The sequence below is a fragment of the Vigna angularis genome, chromosome 2, assembly GCF_016808095.1.
Source record: "Vigna angularis cultivar LongXiaoDou No.4 chromosome 2, ASM1680809v1, whole genome shotgun sequence".
In the NCBI taxonomy this organism is placed as follows: domain Eukaryota; kingdom Viridiplantae; phylum Streptophyta; class Magnoliopsida; order Fabales; family Fabaceae; genus Vigna; species Vigna angularis.
The window spans coordinates 30,895,850-30,913,443 of record NC_068971.1 but is presented as its reverse complement, the minus strand read 5'-3'; the positions used below and the strand labels follow the sequence as shown (position 1 = coordinate 30,913,443).

Below are 17,594 nucleotides of genomic sequence, written 5' to 3'. Positions count from 1 at the left end.
GTTTATTTGGTTTTGTGATAATGGATAGGTAATCTTGATTTGAGATTAGCAACTGGACATAGGATTGGTAAGATCTGAACCAAAATAAAATCACTTGTGCAAATTTCTCTCTTCCTTACTCTCTTTACTTTGTTCTTATTATCTGCTAAGTAAGTTTAATTAGAGAGAAAATTTTAAAAGACGCACGTTTTTGTAAGAAACCAATTCACCTCATTATTGGTTATTTGTTCCACGTAATCATTCTATTGCAGTTGCTCTGACAAATAAGACCTTGCATTTTATTTCCAAAGAACTCGAGACTTTTAGATTGTTGGGATATGATAATTTAAAGGGATTACAACAAGCTAAAGATTTCATGATATCTTGTTCCTTATCTATTGAAGAATTCACAAGGTTGGATAACATCACATTGGTAATCGATTTCTTAGAGGTCTTCCTTGAAGATGATGTTATTATGTTATTGCTAAAGAGGAAGAGTTAGAGTTTATAATAGATCTTGTGTATGGAACTAGTCCAATCTCCATATTACTATACAAGCATTCATTAGTAAAGTTGGTCAAAGTGAAGAATAAAGTGCATATATTGTCACATAAATGTTTCATTAAACATAGTGTGATGTGCTTCTTGGAAGGGAGACAATCTATCAGTCCAATAAGGTATTAAAAAATTGAAGTCCCAAGGAAGAAATAGATAAGCATGTGAAATTTCCATAGTTACAAGGATAAAAAAATAAGGTGCAAAAGAAAATATAAAATGGATTAAGGCTAGAATTTTGTTAAGAATAAATTTCGTGTTCATTGGGAAACGACTTAGAGTTGAATTTACCATTTCTATTTTGTTGGCTACTATCTTAGCAATACTGAAGTTTCTATAGTTTAGTAGTATTAATTTGATCGCGTTAACGACAACGTTATCAAATTTGGCATAACCTTCTAGGTTCCATAACATATTCTTGATGTGCTAAAAAAAAGAAGGGTGGAAGCATAAGGATGTGCTTCAGACTAAATTTTTACTATTTGTAATTCTTCTTTTTTTATGTTTTTATGTTGAAGCTTCATGAGGCTCTTACTACTATTTTTATTTATTTTTCTTAAGAATAAATAACAAGAGTTCTTAAAAGGTTAGACATTCTTGGTTTTGTTTGTGTTTTCATGTTATGAAATCACCTATAATAACTTATCTAACTAAACAACAATCTCGTTACCTATTTTAGATTTTACTGTTAAGACTACTCGATCTAGTGGTTGACCATGGTATAAACATTTCTCAATGGTAAAATGGAACAATTAAAGTTTTAAAATATCTAAACTTTCAAGAAGACTATAAAATTCAAACTTAAGCAACAAAATGAGATAAATTAGTTAATTGTTTTTCTAACATAGTTATTTTAGTCTGAATGGAAATGAGTGTGTATATACTTAACAAAATCTATTTGGATAAGACTAATTCATCTGATTTTATATTTTTATAATAACATTTTATTTTTATTTAGTTCCTTTGTTATTTTAAGAGTATGATTCATTGACTCTACTCCTCTCTTAGAAATTAGAGCACTTGATTTTGATATCAAAGTTTAACTTAGCATACCATGAGAAGATGATGAAAACAAATGAAATTAGAATAATCCAAAAGAAGATGATGAAAACAAATGAAATCGGAATTAAAAAATAAATATATGCTTAATGGACCATGTTTGGAAAACTAAAACTTGAAAGTACTATAAAAAAACTTACAAAAACATAAATTTGGAGAACACACTTCTCAACATATCAAAACTTTTAGTATAATAACACTCATAAAATAGGCAAGTTTCATAAACTTTCCACAATGGCTTTTCTCATCGAAGAAAAGTATTATGCATTATATAGTCACTCATTCAAAAGTTACAACATTATTATTTTTTTGGTTTAATTATATAATTTGTTTTAGTCTTTATAATTGTTTTTTACTTAATTGACTCTAGTTTCCTAAAAAGGCTTAATGTGACTCATTTCATTTAACACCATTTGAAAATGACACATATATCAAAATTAAAATCCATCACATGTCAAAATCTAAGTTATTTTCTATCTCGGAACCTATATGATTTTGATACCCGATATATTCATATTATAACATGTGATACTACCAGACGACAATAATATCAATTTAACAAAATGAGTCGCATTAAATTTTTGGTTTAATACCTTTTTGGGTCCCAATTTTGGTTGAGAATGTTCGAAATGGTCCTAATTTTTTTTTCTTGTTCAATGTTGTCCTAAAGAACGTAATTTAATTTCAATTTAGTCATTTTTGTAGACCGCGTTTAAATCGTTAACCGTACACTGTCCAGGTGTGCAAAATTGAAATGAGATGGCATTTAACTGCCTACGTGGATTCCCTTTAGGCACAGTGAGGTGAAACGCAGGAAGAGGCCGAGCAGTGAGCGAGAAGAAGAAGGGAACCGAACGGCTGAAGGGGTGAGGCTACCGAACGGTGGAAGCACGGGAGTCGATCGGTTCGCCAGAGGGATTTGCGATTTAAGCTCGTGGTCTTGCAGATTTCTGGTTCTTGTGGTTTGTAGGTTTGAGGTTGGCGAGGATGCTGGAGGTGTGTGCCGCGGCGACGGGTTGAAGAAGGGAGAGTGGTAGTAGTAGCGGCGGCCATGGAGATTCTGCTGTTGGCTATGAATGTTGTACGAAACTCTCGATTTAGGTTGGTGCTAGAGGAGGAAGACTCGTGATTTGATGCAGGTTTGATGGCGTCGCGGATGGAGATATGGTGGTTGCAGGTTCTCGCGTTGAGTGGCGCGATTCTTACGGCGACGACGGCCTGAAATGGGCTTTGTTGCGTAGCGGTGGTGGCGGCCTAAGGTTTTGGAAGCGCGAGGAAGATGATGCACGAAGATGGTGGTCTGGCGAGCTGAGACCCTAATCAGAAATACATTTTCAAAAATTAGGGCTTAGGTGGTGGAGAAGATCATGGAGGTGCAAAGATGGTGGTTGGCCGTGACCGTGGGGGTAACGGTTAGGGTTAGGTGGTGGCTAGGGTTTCTCTGTAGGGGAAATTAGGGCTTTTGGAGGTAGGAGATGATGATGACGTGTCAAGGGTGATGTGTCATTTATTGCACAGTTGGATAGTGCGCCGTTAACGATTTAAACTCCGTCTGCAAAAAGGACTAAATTGAACATAAATTATGTTCTTCAAAAGAATATTGAACAGAAAAATAAAATTAGAATCATTTCGAACATTCCCAATCAAAATTGGGACAAAAAAAGTTATTAAACCTAAATTTTTTTACAAAAATAAGAATTCAATTTAGTTTTTTTCTAAAAAAATAGATTCAATTGAATAAAAAATTTATAAAAACTAAAATAAATTAAAAACCTAAATATATAAAGACCAAATTATTAATTAAGTTTTTTTTTTTACTTAAGCATTATAAGAAGAAAGTTGTGACAATATCATTACTTTGTTTTTGAACAACTTTATAAATGATTTGAACAACAATACATACATGTCAGAAAGTCTTATATATTCATATGCTTACTATACTTTTATCAAAAGATATGTAGTTAACTTTGTTTTTTCATTTTATGTCAACAATTTGCTTTGAACTAAATATTTCTTCACTATGTATATATGAAATACTAGTAATAATAATACTAATAATAATTTATCCTTCTAGAAACAAACATTTTTATTATCATAAACAAAATTTTAATCTGATTTTAATGTTTTAATTCATTTTTAATTGTTAATAATTTTCTTTTTCATTTTTCTTAATGTAGAAAAAAGAAAATAAGATACAATATCCATTTATCTAAACGTAATAAAAAGTGTAAATATAGATCAAATTGGATCTTCACCAATTAAAACTAAAATCTTATTAAACCTCTACCTTATTGTACAATTGTTGAATAATATTGAGGGGCTTTGTTCATTTTCCTCTTAGGGTTGCTCCCTCCACCTTCCCGTATGCTCCCTCCACCTCTCCAACTTTTTGAAACTTTTTTTAATTACAAAATTAACCTTTTTTTTTTTACCTTTTTTAACCTTTTTACTTTTAATGTTATTTATCAAATCCTACGTACTTTACTTTTACTCTCTACTCAGAGTCTCACCCCCTCAAAAGCTTTCTCTTAGGTTTGAGATCCGTCTTTTCTTCTTCACTTCCGTCACACTCTTTTCTCTCGGTGAGACTTGTTATCCAAACTCTACCTTTGCTCTCAGTCGTGGTGCGGTGCGGTGGTGTTTCGCTGGTACGGTGGTGGTTCTCTTGTATTGGTGGTGCGTGGTGCAAATCTTCGTTCGTCTACTAGGTGTTGTTCATTTTTTAGTCTTTAGTATGCATGCATAGATCTTTGATTCACTACTTTGAATGTGTGCATGTTTTGTTTGCTGGTGTTTTGTTGTGCTGCCTTTTCTGTGTGCAGGAAGACGATAACCGCTCAGGCCAGAACGAATGTCGCATATCCGTTTGGCTTTGAAACGGATGTCGCATATCCGTTGACGGATGTCCCATATCCGTTTTTCAAGGCCAAACAGATATGGGATATCTGTTTTGGCTTTGGGTGATTTTTTTTTCGTTTTTAGTTTATTAATTTTTTTTTATTTGAAATGTATATATAGATTTATTTAAATTTAGTTTTTATTTTAATTTGTTAGTGGAATTTTTTTTTAATTTAGTTATTCAATTATTATTTATTTAATTATTTCAATAGAAAATTAAAACTGATAATATGTGATTAAACGGATGTGTCACATCCGTTCACGGATATGTCATATTCGTGGCGGTTAATTTTTTTTTTTAGTTTTTAGATTATTAATTTAAGAGTATCTTCCTGCTGATTTTATTCATTGGTTGATGCATACTAGGACATCTGCAAACCAGGCACAAGGCTTTTTCCATTTTAAAAATTGCATGTATATATAGGTATTATATGTACACCTCTAATTATAAGTGTGTTTAATGTTTTTTTTTTCGACAAGATACTTAGATACGCAACTGAACAATTGAAAAATTGGTGGTTAGATGCATCTTGAAGTCAATCAAACATCTGTTATCATCTACGAATATGACTTGATAATTTTGAAATCTTAATACAAAGAGTTTGCCAAAAATAAAAGGGTTAGAAGAGGGGACACCTAAGGGATTAGCCTTTTTGACTTAAATAAAATGAAGAATTTTCTACATTTGTTCTATTCTGCTTTGATGCAATTCTCTTTTTCATCCAAATTATTAGTTTAAATTATATTTTATCACTGGATACTGCTTGGTACACTTATTCAGTTGTCACCCTATTAACAGTGCGTTGATGGCTTCACAAAATATCCCATAACTGTTTGGAGTGGGAATTAGAGACGTGAGTTCCAAAACAATATGTATTAGCAGTGTGTGATGGCTTCAAAGAGTTCCAATGCTAAAACAAAACAATACATATTTTCTCGTTTATTTGGTATCACCATGCAGAACGAAAATATTTAATGCTTGTATATTGGATTCCTACATCTACAGATACTATTCCAGCAAATGTCACACACCGCATGGAGTCTGGAAATTCCCTATTGGCGTCTGGCGTTGTTGATCAGGGAGAAGACATCCGTTTTACCTTAAACAGATGTTGACATCCGCCGACAAATGCTGACATTTGTTTAAGGTTTTACACGTTAATTTAAAGGTTAATTTAGGATAGACTACGTACTTATACGCGTAACTTCACCCCTTTGTAACTTCAAGCACTACGGAGACCTTCAAACACCATCGACATGAATTCATAACAATTTCTCCCATTAGCAACCTCTCACTCACCACAATCTTACCTCACAATGGAAAAAAGAGAGGACAAAGAATGAACATAAAAGAAAAAGAAAAAGAACACAATAAAACAACGAAATATATCGTGAGGAAAAAGAGGTTGTGTACCGCGCATAAGAGATTGGAGTTAAAAAATATTAACCTAAAAGAAAAATTTTATATAAGGATTAAATAGAAATAAAGAGATGAAAGGAGGGATAAAAGTAGAAGGGAGAGGTGGAGAAAGCAAGGGTAGAGACGGATGGAGTAACACCCTTTCCTCTTTTAGCAATTTATGTTCTGAAGCCCACACACTAACAGTTACACACAACCTTGACTCAACTGCACACATCCCAGTATTTCCACAAGGTCAATTTCATTGCTTCCTTGTGAGACTCTCTCTCTTTACTGTAAAAGTTATAAAGCTCTTTCTCCACATCTCATTCTCTGCCTTCCATTCTCTGTCTTTTTCTTCCCCAATTTCCCTTTCTTCCTTTCCCAATTCCCATATGGCTGACGCCAAAGATTCCTCCATTCTCAACTCAAAATCCAAATCTTCCCCAACCTCAACCACAATCTCTCAACAACAACAACAACAACGTAAGACAACAAAAATCTTAATGGCTCAGAACATCCTCAGACTCCTACCCACTCTCCTCTCCGCAGCATCCGTCGCAATCACCGTCACCAACAGCCAAACCGTTTTCATCTTCGGTCTCCGTTTCGAAGCCCACTTCTACTACTCACCCTCCTTAAAGTAACTTCACATTCTTTCATTTTTCACACAAAGATTTCATCTTTTTCTTCTTTTCGATTACCCTCTGTGTTTTCTTTTCTCTCCCTATCACAGATTTTTTGTTGCGGCGAATTGTGTGGTGGCTGCCATGTCCTTCCTGACACTGATAGCCAACTGTCTGATAAAACGTCAGCCGTCACCTAACTACAATTTCTTTATCCTCTTGCACGACATGGTAAGCTTATTTCTCACCCCTTCTCTCGTAACATGTTTTATTTTTAATTCACTGTTGAATATGAAGATAATACACATACAAAAGTTACATTTTTTTTGTTAGTTTCTATAATGTTTATCTTTTATCATCGATATATTAATAGTTTCTTTGGATTTTATTAAAATGTTATTTGGATTTAAGATTGTTTAATATTTAAATAATCTTTTACATTTCACCGTAATTAAGCATTATATGTAAACAAAAAAGGTTCAAATTTAATAAATCTGAAGTACTTTTTCAAATTAAAACATTTAATAATTAGATTTAAAATGAGATTAATTTCAATTAATATATTTGAGTCTGTTAAAATTTATAAAACTCCATATACATAATTAGAGTAGAGTTGTTAAAGTTTGACTCTGTTGTCAATAAGCAGTTTGTACAACTGGAAAATTTTGTTTGAACCAGTACTAAACATATATGAGTAGCATGTGTAATCTTCATTCCATTTTAATTAGAACTGAAGTTGTATTTGGAAAATGTTTATATGAACATATAAATTATGGTATTATTTGTAAAGTGAAATTAGATATATTTGAAATGTGGTGGTAAATGTATGTTGTAGAATAAGATAGAAAGAGAAAAAGGGTGAAGAGAAATTGAAGTTGAGTTTTTGCAGGTGATGACGGTGGTGTTAATAGCTGGATGTGCAGCAGCAACTTCCATAGGGTACGTGGGACAGTTTGGAGAAAAGCATGTGGGTTGGCAGCCAATATGTGATCATGTCACTAAATTCTGCAGAAGAAACTTGGTTTCCCTTTTGCTTTCTTATTTTGCCTTCATTGCCTATTTTGCACTCACTATTTTATCAGCCTACAACTCCCTCTTTTCTTCTCCCAACAAAACTACACAAAACCAACCACACCACACCACCTAGCTATTCTTATTTTATATGTAATGGATTCTATGCTTCTTCAACAACTTTTTATTTTCGTTAATGCCTTATAAATGCTACCTACAACACCATTTAGCCTCTTGCCTATCCTACACAAACTCCCTTATTATAGATATATATAACATTTCCTGCATTTATTTCTCTTTCAATCTCTTTCTTCTACACAACTTATTTTCTACCATAACTTATATCATGTTCTTCCATAAATTTATAACCAATTATTATTCATTTTCTTATTTACAAACAAAATAAAATAAAATCATGACTTTTCACCTTAAGTAGATCCCAAGTTCAATAACGAATAACTCAAATATAACCAACATTTTATATTCATTCTAATATCAAAACTTGTTATTCGGACCCACCAAGTCCGTTATTAACGTAAATGTGACTTACTATTGAAAGGAAAACTTTAATGAAGTTATATAGAACAGTGTATATTAATTATTATTTGATATGAAATGTGTATCATTTTACCCTCTCTTTCTATGAAATGCACGTGATCCGGGAGACATATTCCTAGTTTCCACCTCTATTTACTTCAATAATAATAATTGTTTGTCTTAAATGTTGTATATATTTTGGACATTAGCTATTAATGATTTTATATTTTTTTGTCTTTTTCCTGGGATATGGTTCAACGATTCCTTTTATTTAAGATGTTTAATTTTAATTACTAAATAGAAACTAAAAGTATTTATGATTATTATCATCATCATGAGAATGTAACATAAAAAGATTAATATTTTTAAAGAACTATATAATTTAAGAGACAAAATAGTAGTCCTTTAGTTTTAATATTGATTTTTTATGAAAACTTTTGTTACAATGCTCGATAATAAAGTAGAAGTTCGGCAAACTCAACAAATAAGTTTGACAAATTCGATAAAAAAGTTCAACAAAATTGATTTCAATGGTCATTTCATCAAATACATAAAATTATTCTCTCACAAACATAATCAATGATTTTCATGTGAAAGAACACAATCTATTCTGCGACATGTTTTGGGACCATGGAATTGATTCTAGTCTCATGGTTATTTCACCAAATACACAAAGTTGATTCTCTTGCAACCATAATCAATTTTCCAATACCAATGAATAAACATAATCAATTCTTTTATAACCTATGAATGAATTGCATTTACAACACAATGGAATCAATTCCATGTTATTTCATGAATAGAACAACATGCACATAGTCGATCCCACCAACTTCCTTAGCATAGAATTGATTGAGCATAACACAAAATTGATTCAAGGATTTTGGAATCTGTTCCATACAACCTCGTAATGGATTCCATCAGTATTCGTAATGTTTACATGAACTTATAAATGGGGAAGAATTGATTCTGGAAAGTTTTCTTACCTAAAGAACCTTGCATGTGGATTAAGAACACTGCACCTTCTCCTCTACGACCTACACCACGAGAAATCAGCACACTTCCTTATCCTCTAGCACCAAGATCACGATACTCTCACACAAGTGGACGTTTGAAGGTTATATTGAAGGCAACACATCTACCTCTCAACCATAACATTGATGGCGTTTTAAATTCATTAAGCACACCCTCCCATGTGTGGTCAAAGAGCCGAAGAATATCACTATGTGTGTAACAGGAATCTTCATTGTTTTCACAACTTTGCATATTTCACATATGTGGTAATTACATTTTAATTTGAAATAAAAGGAAAGATTATTTTGGTCTTATTTAGGAACATGCACAATGTATCATGCTAAATCTCCTCCAAAATGTGTGAACAGAATAATTTTCTCTGATACAAATTTGTAATACATCCGTTTATTAACGTGAAAACAATGGAATTGTAGATACAAACAAAACATTAAGGAGAGACTTGAGGATTTATGATTTTTATCACATTCGAAATAAAGAAATTTTGAGACTTTTTGAGAATAAGATTTTAATAAGGAATTATGAAATGTTAACTTAATTGAAATTGAAATGACATCTATAGATTTTGGAGAAATTTTAAACATTTTTGTTTTTTTAATTTATCCATGAATTAAATAATAATACTCATGTAACTTTCCCACCTTATTCATGGGTAAATTTACTCGTGAGTAATTTGTTTCATGTTTTCCTTTCTCTCATCAATAACAACATTATCTGTAAATATTTTCGTAGATAATCATAATTTACATAAATCTTATTTTGTGGGAAATTATCTGAAGAAAAAAATCATTTTCTTTTATGTAGTGACTGTCTTTAGAGATGACATGGTCCTTAATTGTTGTGAAATTTATTTTGTTAAATGCGAGGAAAGGTTGTATTCTTGAGTTGAGATCGATAGGTGAAGTTTAGAGTTATCTCTGAATATAATGATGTTGAGTGGTTACAGTTTTAACAAAATACCCTACATATATAATTACTAAGGAGATGCACGAATTACCAAATGGTCACAAAGTGTTTAATTAATATCTATTTTTTTTTCTATTCTAGATTTTCCAAAGTCGTGTGTAACAAAGAATATTTACTAAAAGAGAAAAACATCTAAGCAAGACGTGAAAGAATAATTTACATCTTTGTTTTCGAAAGTTTAAATTCTTTATCGTAGTGACTTTTAAAACATAATTATTTGGAATTACTAGTAGACTCTTCCAACTAATATCAACTTGTTTATTTCGTATTCAACCTTGAATAAAGTTAAAATAAAGATCAATGATGGTTGGGTTGTATAAACTGGAAGTTTGTAATATTTTCTCTAAGCCCAACCCCACCCCTATCTCAGAACTGTTATTATTTCCTTTTAAAAGAGGCAATAATTGTGATATTTTAGATATACATATACATAAGTGATTCCCATTTGGTGTATGAGATGCATCCAAAATAAGTTTTCCACATTGAGATCGTAACGTTTCTAGCGAAATCGTCTAATCCAAGAAAGAGAAAATTACTCATTTAGCCACGTTACTTTACGTGTCTTATCAATGTTACTCATGCATATCTTCAAGGACAAGTTAGCTTTCATGGCTCGGTGATGTCATAAGGCTATGGGAAGATTATGCTCCACCTTCACTCTAATATGTTGCAAAAATTGAAGTTGTGAAATGGGTAATTTCGTCAATCCAGATTAAATTGTAAAATGGACTTATTTGATTATATTAAAGCTTCTAGAAGAAATTGAGTTTAATTATTTTTTTATATTGTTATATAATATTTATTTTCTTTTCTAGTTTTAAAATTGGCATCCAATTTTAATAAAATAGACATTTTCATCGCTTATATTTTTAATCTATAATATTTGTTTTTTCTATATATTTATAAAGTGGCTATTATATTTCGTCTTATTTAAAAATATCATATTAGCTAAAATTTAAACAAAAATTATGAAAATTAAAATTAAAATTTTAAAATATAAAAAATGCTTTGATAAATATAAATTCGTTCAACATCAATTAAAGTCATTATATATGAGCTATTATTTTCTTTAAAGGTTAGATTCACTCTCATAACAATTTTGTCTTGAAATGTGTTTTCATGATATGATGAAGGAGGATTATATATATAAACTTTCATCGACTCTTAAATAATGTAAAACTTTTAAGTGTGTCGAGATAATTATTATTGAGTTAGGAGACTTAAGATACCTAACCTCCTATACGATACATCGATCACTACAAAAAATTTCAATTTTTTTGAAAGTTATTTTTTTATTTCTAGCTGTTTTAACCCTCGAAAAATGCATTATCCGCGATTTGAAAAATCTTTAAGAAAAATTGCGTCACTAAGTAATTACAGGCGGGTTTTTGAAAAATCGCTGGTATTAGCGGAGTTTTTGGAAAAACCGCTGGTATTAGCGGGGGCTTTGGAAAAACCACCAGTATTAGCAGAAGTTTTGGAAAAACCGCCGATATTAATAGGAGTTCCTCAGAAACCGCCAATATTTCCAGAAATTTTGAAAAAACTGTAGGAAATATGTGTAGATTAATTTTTTTTAGTTTTTTATTGTGATAAAATGGAATTATGATTAAATTAGTTTTAATAACCACAGACAAGGAAATAATATAAACTAAAAGTGAATATTATATGTAAAATAAACTACATTATTCAATATATTAATATAATTCATACATCTAATTATTTATATATAAAAATTAAAAAAAAATGTTTAATACTAAATTAAAATACTAAAAATATGACTGAGAAAGATGTTCATTAACAATGTTGATTTTGATACATATAGTTCATAGTAAACACGAGCATGTTGTTCCCAACAATCAAGAACTTCAAATTGATGCACACTTAACACAGCTGCACATCCTTCTATATTGTAATGAATTCAGCTGTTATAAAAAGAAATATAAAGATGTAAGATTGAAATAAATCAAATTAAGAAATATATCTATATACACAGAACACGGTAGTTTTACCAAGACAACATACCAACCCCAAGAGTTCCAACTAAAATCCCAATAATATTAAAATTCCCAATAATATTAGCATCCTTAGCTCTCTCCACAAGTTAATATATGCATAGTCATCACTCTAGCTTAGTATAAGATGGCTTACACAACACAAGACAGAGTAGTGCGTTTATATTGGGATACATACCTATGTTTAAGAATCCTCCTTTGTTGAAACAAGTTTGTCACCGTTTGATTTTCATTTGCATTATATCTGACTAAACCATCAGAAATCATAATAATTATAATCATGATTCAGAAAATCCTAAAATAGAAAATAAGTTGAGAAGACTTTTGATTTCATATAGATGTTATACATGTATAAAGAAATATTAAAACAAAGAAATAACTTCAGGGATATTAGCTTCCCAAAATATACCTTTTTGTTAGAGATGTCGTACAATACATGACACATGTTTACCAATAGCTTTCCTAGGGTCATTTCATGATAGAAATACAATGTAAAGGAAAACATAAATTAAATGGAGAAATTAAAGGACGGGAAACTGTCAACCTATTTCACAAGTATTGAATATGAGCACAACATTAGCAAAAGCTGAATCATCAAGTCCAATCCAAAAGACCAAGTAGTCATCCATGCTTTGTCCCAGAGGTAATTTCCAAGTTAATCCGAATTTTTTTTCTTAATTTCTCCAAAAATACTTAATGAAAAAAAAAATTCACAAGTTAAAATTCCACGAATTTAACAACATCATGAAATAAGATGTGTTATACTCTTGCCATAAAAGCATACATACAAATTAAAAAATTCCATGTCATTATGAGTGAGTGCCTCCCTGAGCATGTGTGGAGTGATGGGAATGAGTCACAAACCGCTTGAACCATAGATGGGGTGAGTGCAGTGCAAACAATAATTTTCAATTCCCGGACGTTTAACATTGAATGTATGTCAGACATTTTAAAGGACGTGGCTGAACAAAGCAAATAATTTAAATCAGAACAACTGTTACAAAAGTTTAAAACAAAAAAAAAACAAGGAAAACATAAGATATGAAACTAATTGACTGAATTTTGAACTATAATGCTATCTTCAAAAAATATAAATAAGGGTTTGTTTAAATAAACTTCTCCATAAATGCTTTTAAGAGAAGAAAACAAGAAAATTGAAATAAATTTCTACAGAAGTTGACATTAACTTAAGCACAAGTAAAAAAGACAGATTTTAAAAAAAAATAGATAAGAGATAACTTATGCATAAATTAATTTGAACTTCTAGAAAAGTTTATATAACTTTTTCATCTCATTTTTTTCTCCTATGTTTATCTAAACAAGCCTTAAGGCCAAAACACACCTACACATCTAAAATATACTGCAATGTAGAACCTATAACATAAACACCCACCCTCATATAACTTTTGTTAAACATCAGCAACCTCGATAATGCAATCAGGACCACATGATCCACTGTCAAAACTAATAATAGATCACATGTGGAGATATATCCTTCCGAGTAGTGTGTTGCTCTAGTTCACGAAATATAAGCCTTGAAATCTTAGCATGCCTATTGGGGCGGTGGTGACCTCCATCTTCAAAACAAGATATTTGCCCCGTGTTTATCCACTGCACAAATAATGTAAGAAGGGCTCAGAAGATGGTAAAATAAGAGCATGGATGATTGAATGAAAAAGAAAGAACAAGACCTTGAGATAGATAGCTGAGTACAAGAGAGCCTCCAACCGATCTTCCCCTTGCAGACCTTCAGCTATAATATCACGTAAGATATCAAGCTTCAAAGTGAAAATTATGGATAAAGTTAATATGCTAATTAAGAAGTAAAGGTACTGGTTTCTAAAGAAGGCACTGAGGGAAGGGAGTATTATGAACTGAAGTACCTTTCTCCACCAATTCCTGGCATTTTGGTCAACTTGAACAAATTTGAGAGGCAAGCCATGAAGACCTGAAGTGTCCCATTTCTTGTGTTTCATGGTTTCCATGCTCGTTGGATCGCATGAAAGAAACAAATTTACCTTGCCACTGACCAACAAAGGGACTTGGCTCTGCCTCTTCAGAAACAGAAGAACTGCCAAGCTGATCATTTCAACTTCGTCTGAAATTGAATCTCTCCACTAACGGTATTGCCATCTTTAAGCCTCTTGACAGCTACAAGAGTACCATCAGGGAGAACTCCTTTGTAGACATTTCCAAAACCACCTTTTCCTAATATGTTTTTGCTGCTGAAGTTGTGAGTAGAAATCCGGAGTTCTCTGAATTGAAACCTCTTCAAGTTTCCAAGGTAGACTTCTTCATGATGCCGGTTTGAAACAGTTAACAAAAAGGTCATAAATTTCAGAACAATACCATACTTGAATTAACTTTTGATGCACTTGAACATTATTATATAACGATGTATATTTTACTTTGATCCCATTCAAGGTGTGCAAATGGCAAGTACCTTTAAACTAGAAATATAAACTGAAATTATGCTTGTTGATCCCATTCATGTATATTTCAGAATGCTTGTTGATTGTGCTTGTGTCTCCACCAAATAACACCTCCAAACTAGAAATATAAACTGAAATTATGCATGAGATACAAGTATAAAACAGAAGAGTTCATAAGTGTATTACAGAAAATTGTGTTGGGTCATGTTAGCCAGAGACTTTGGGCATTCACCAACAAGAGTGTTATTATTGAGCCTCCTGAAACAATTTTGGCAAAATTTAGCATTAAACATTAGAGATTGATACTGAAAATGGATTCATCTCAAGATATCAAACCCAAGCTCATGTATGCTTACAAGTATTGGAGGCTTCTCAGGTGTCCCAAAGATTGAGGAATCTCCCCTCTGAAGAAGTTGTTAACACCGTCAAGGAGGCCGTGAAGAAGGAGGTGGCTCCAGTCAACGTCTGATTCCACCTTGTGCAACTCGCAAGCTCCTCAAAAACGCCAATCGCAACATCGGCGAGCTCCTAATGATGCTTGGGTTTTCAGAATTAGGGATTTGAAGCAGGGAAAGACAAGGGAATTAGGAATTGCGAAGTGAAGAAGGACTGTGAGAATGGAGAAGTCGAGACGTGAAGGCGGTGAAAATGGAAACGGTGAGACACGAAGGTTGGGAGATGGAAATGGCAAGACACGAAGGCTGTGCGAATCACAAGCTCCTTAAAAACGCCATCCGAGAGCTCCTCAAAAAGTCAATCACAAGGTCGGTGAGCTTCAGGTTTTCGAAATTAAGGATTTGGAGGAGGAGAAGGCAAGGAAACCATGACTGCGAAGTGACAAAGGGTTACGAAGATGGAGAAATTGAGACGCGAAAGCTGAAGATGAAGAAGTCGAGAGGCGGAGGTGAAGATGGAAACGGAGTAGTGAAGAAAGTCAATAATACTCGAAGCTCTGATGAAGTGAAAAACAAAGCACCGGAGGTGCAAAGGCGCGACATTTCGGCAGTTTCACAAAGAAACCCTTAGAATTATATTTAAAAAAAATAAATTAAATTGAAATGCGTTTCTGTAATGAAACCACGGATAATTAGGAGAGGTTTTTCAAACCTCGGGAAACGAGCCCCTACTATGCTGCTATATTTTTGTAGTGGATGTTCTAATCATTATAAGCTTGTGAAACCACATCATATATAAGTCTAGTAACTAGAAAAAAGTTTAAGAATTTTATTTACTTTTTTTTAAGATTTAAGAATCATTATAAAACTTAAGGATGTTTACCATTGGACACAAATCTAACCAATAGGATTACATAAGTACGAAAGCACACATCCAAATGGTGAACAAGAATGTGAACTCAAGACATTGAATAGAAAATGAAAATGTAAATGATAAGAAAAAATGAATTTGACACAAAGAAGGAAGTAAAGATAAAAACGAAAAAGAACTTATGGGTTGATGGTGGATGTCACTCTACTTTGGAGAATATCCAAGATAAGAGTTGATGGAGTCACCACTTGATCCAAGGATTAAAGACAAGACTCAAATAAGAAAAGAACTTTCTTTAAAGACAAGACTCAAATAAGAAAAGAACTTTCTTTTTCAAAGAAGTCTATAAATTTTCTAATTCAATATTTCAAAGTTGTTTACAAAGACAAATTGATGGCTATTTTTAGCTTATGACCTTTGAAAATTTAAATTAAATGTAACTCATACGTGACTAAAAATCAAATCCAAATTCTATATCTAATATCCTAATGTGTTGCTTGAAAATTAACTAGTCAAGGAAAATTTTAAATTTTAAAAAACTTAAATCTGAATTAATTGTTAAGATAACATTTATGTTTCTGCTTTGAGTCAAATGTGAGTTGGGTTCCATGTTGGATAGAAATTGTTGGCAAAAGAAGATGATGAAGATCATTCTTCAAGAGTAAATTTTGATTATGATAAAAGCAAGTCTAGGAACTTAAAGTGATAACAAAATATATTGGAAGACTTGTATTTTGTTTATGTAATTGATTGAGCCTTTGTAATAAGTCATATAATAGTGAATAAATTATTTGTAAGACTTAGCTTAAAGAGTCATAAAGAAACATACACAAAGATCACTCAAAAAAGATTTTATATTATCCAAAAATCTTTGTGATAATCGATTATCACTAATGATAATTGATTAACGAATTGAAATCAAGTTTTTCATAAGAGTTGCTTTTATCATCGTAGTGAAATAAATGTTTTCAGAAAAGTTTCTATGACAATTAATTATCTATTTAAATAATCGATTATCAATTATCAACAGTAGTTGTGACTTGACTCTATAGACTCTTGACCTATTTTTCAAATAAGAAATCTATATATTTTAGGGAGACCTATTTCAAGATAACTTTTCCATTCAGAGGTTTATGGTTGTGACTGCTAAATAAACTCTTTATGTTTGAGAAAATGGGCTTTGAAAAATCTAGTGTGGGTAGAGCGATACCTTTCACCAAATGGGTTCTTGTATGATTAAATGTTGTTGTTGTTGATAGGAAAAATTGTTCATCCTTTGTGTAATTCAAAGGAAGTGTTTCATGTCTTGTGTGATTCAAGGAGCGTGCATTTCATCTCTTAAGTGTTTAATGTTTGAGTTAATCTCTTTTTAAAGAGATTAACAATTGAACGTAAGGTCTTTTGATACAAAATAAGATAAAATATCTATGTACTAATTTTATATTCCTTACTCTCTTTATTTTACTAAAGTTATTAAAATAAGAAAAAATTGTTTTGATTGAAGGATAAATTTTGAAGAAAATTTCAAATTATCAATTTTATTAAACAAACCAATTCATCCCCACCCCCCTCTTGATTTTCATCCAACATTAAATATTTTGTGCTACGACTCTAATAGAAATCGGTAATAAAAAAGTTGAAATATTGATAAACCTATCATCTTAAGATTTTGTGTTGAGAGTGACATCATATTCTCTTATGTAGCTTATTCATGACCTATTTCATGTATATTTCCCATTTATTGCTCCCCATCATGTATAACAAAATATTTTTAGAGTTATGGTTCAAATGGAATAGGGCCCAAGCCTTGGTCCTATCA

At 31.8% G+C, this 17,594-nt stretch overlaps 2 protein-coding genes across 19 annotated transcripts; one reads left to right on the top strand and one right to left on the bottom strand.

Annotated features, from left to right (window-relative positions):
* The first annotated feature begins 6,028 nt into the window (after window positions 1-6,028).
* On the top strand, window positions 6,029-7,822 carry LOC108328032 (CASP-like protein 1F2). Its single transcript, XM_017561807.2, has 3 exons — window positions 6,029-6,533; window positions 6,627-6,747; window positions 7,406-7,822. The coding sequence occupies exons 1-3, from the start codon at window positions 6,286-6,288 to the stop codon at window positions 7,661-7,663; spliced, it is 627 nt and encodes a 208-aa protein (XP_017417296.1). The 5' UTR covers window positions 6,029-6,285; the 3' UTR covers window positions 7,664-7,822.
* A 3,937-nt stretch (window positions 7,823-11,759) lies between these two features.
* LOC108329675 (phosphoglucan, water dikinase, chloroplastic) lies at window positions 11,760-15,642 on the bottom strand. Of its 18 annotated transcripts, none has more exons than XR_008247050.1 (9): window positions 14,866-15,641; window positions 14,696-14,767; window positions 14,521-14,627; window positions 13,961-14,366; window positions 13,769-13,855; window positions 13,471-13,688; window positions 12,487-13,039; window positions 12,256-12,325; window positions 11,760-11,987 (listed from the first exon to the last, which is right to left on the bottom strand). XR_008247050.1 is itself a non-coding variant. In XM_052873173.1 (5 exons), exons 3-5 carry the CDS (start codon window positions 14,162-14,164, stop codon window positions 13,542-13,544), a joined length of 438 nt encoding a protein of 145 aa, XP_052729133.1. In that variant the 5' UTR covers window positions 14,165-14,369; window positions 14,696-14,767; window positions 14,866-15,626; the 3' UTR covers window positions 13,307-13,541. The 18 variants fall into 18 exon arrangements, 2 of the variants coding, with proteins under 2 accessions (XP_052729133.1, XP_017419497.1); XR_001832256.2 differs by having other exon boundaries at window positions 12,487-12,769; window positions 12,866-13,039; window positions 13,961-14,369; window positions 14,521-14,767; window positions 14,866-15,640; XR_001832262.2 differs by having other exon boundaries at window positions 14,521-14,767; window positions 14,866-15,642.
* Window positions 15,643-17,594: the final 1,952 nt, after the last annotated feature.

Excerpts from the sequence above, each read along its gene's own strand:
- LOC108329675 (XM_052873173.1), bottom strand. The coding sequence starts at position 14,164 with ATGATCAGCTTGGCAGTTCTTCTGTTTCTGAAGAGGCAGAGCCAAGTC. Across the intron at positions 13,856-13,960 it reads CCAGGAATTGGTGGAGAAAG|CTTGATATCTTACGTGATAT; the intron begins GTACTTCAGTTC and ends TTCACTTTGAAG. Across the intron at positions 13,689-13,768 it reads ACTCAGCTATCTATCTCAAG|TGGATAAACACGGGGCAAAT; the intron begins GTCTTGTTCTTT and ends TTATTTGTGCAG.
- LOC108328032 (XM_017561807.2), top strand. The coding sequence starts at position 6,286 with ATGGCTGACGCCAAAGATTCCTCCATTCTCAACTCAAAATCCAAATCT. Across the intron at positions 6,534-6,626 it reads TACTACTCACCCTCCTTAAA|ATTTTTTGTTGCGGCGAATT; the intron begins GTAACTTCACAT and ends TCCCTATCACAG. Across the intron at positions 6,748-7,405 it reads TTATCCTCTTGCACGACATG|GTGATGACGGTGGTGTTAAT; the intron begins GTAAGCTTATTT and ends GAGTTTTTGCAG.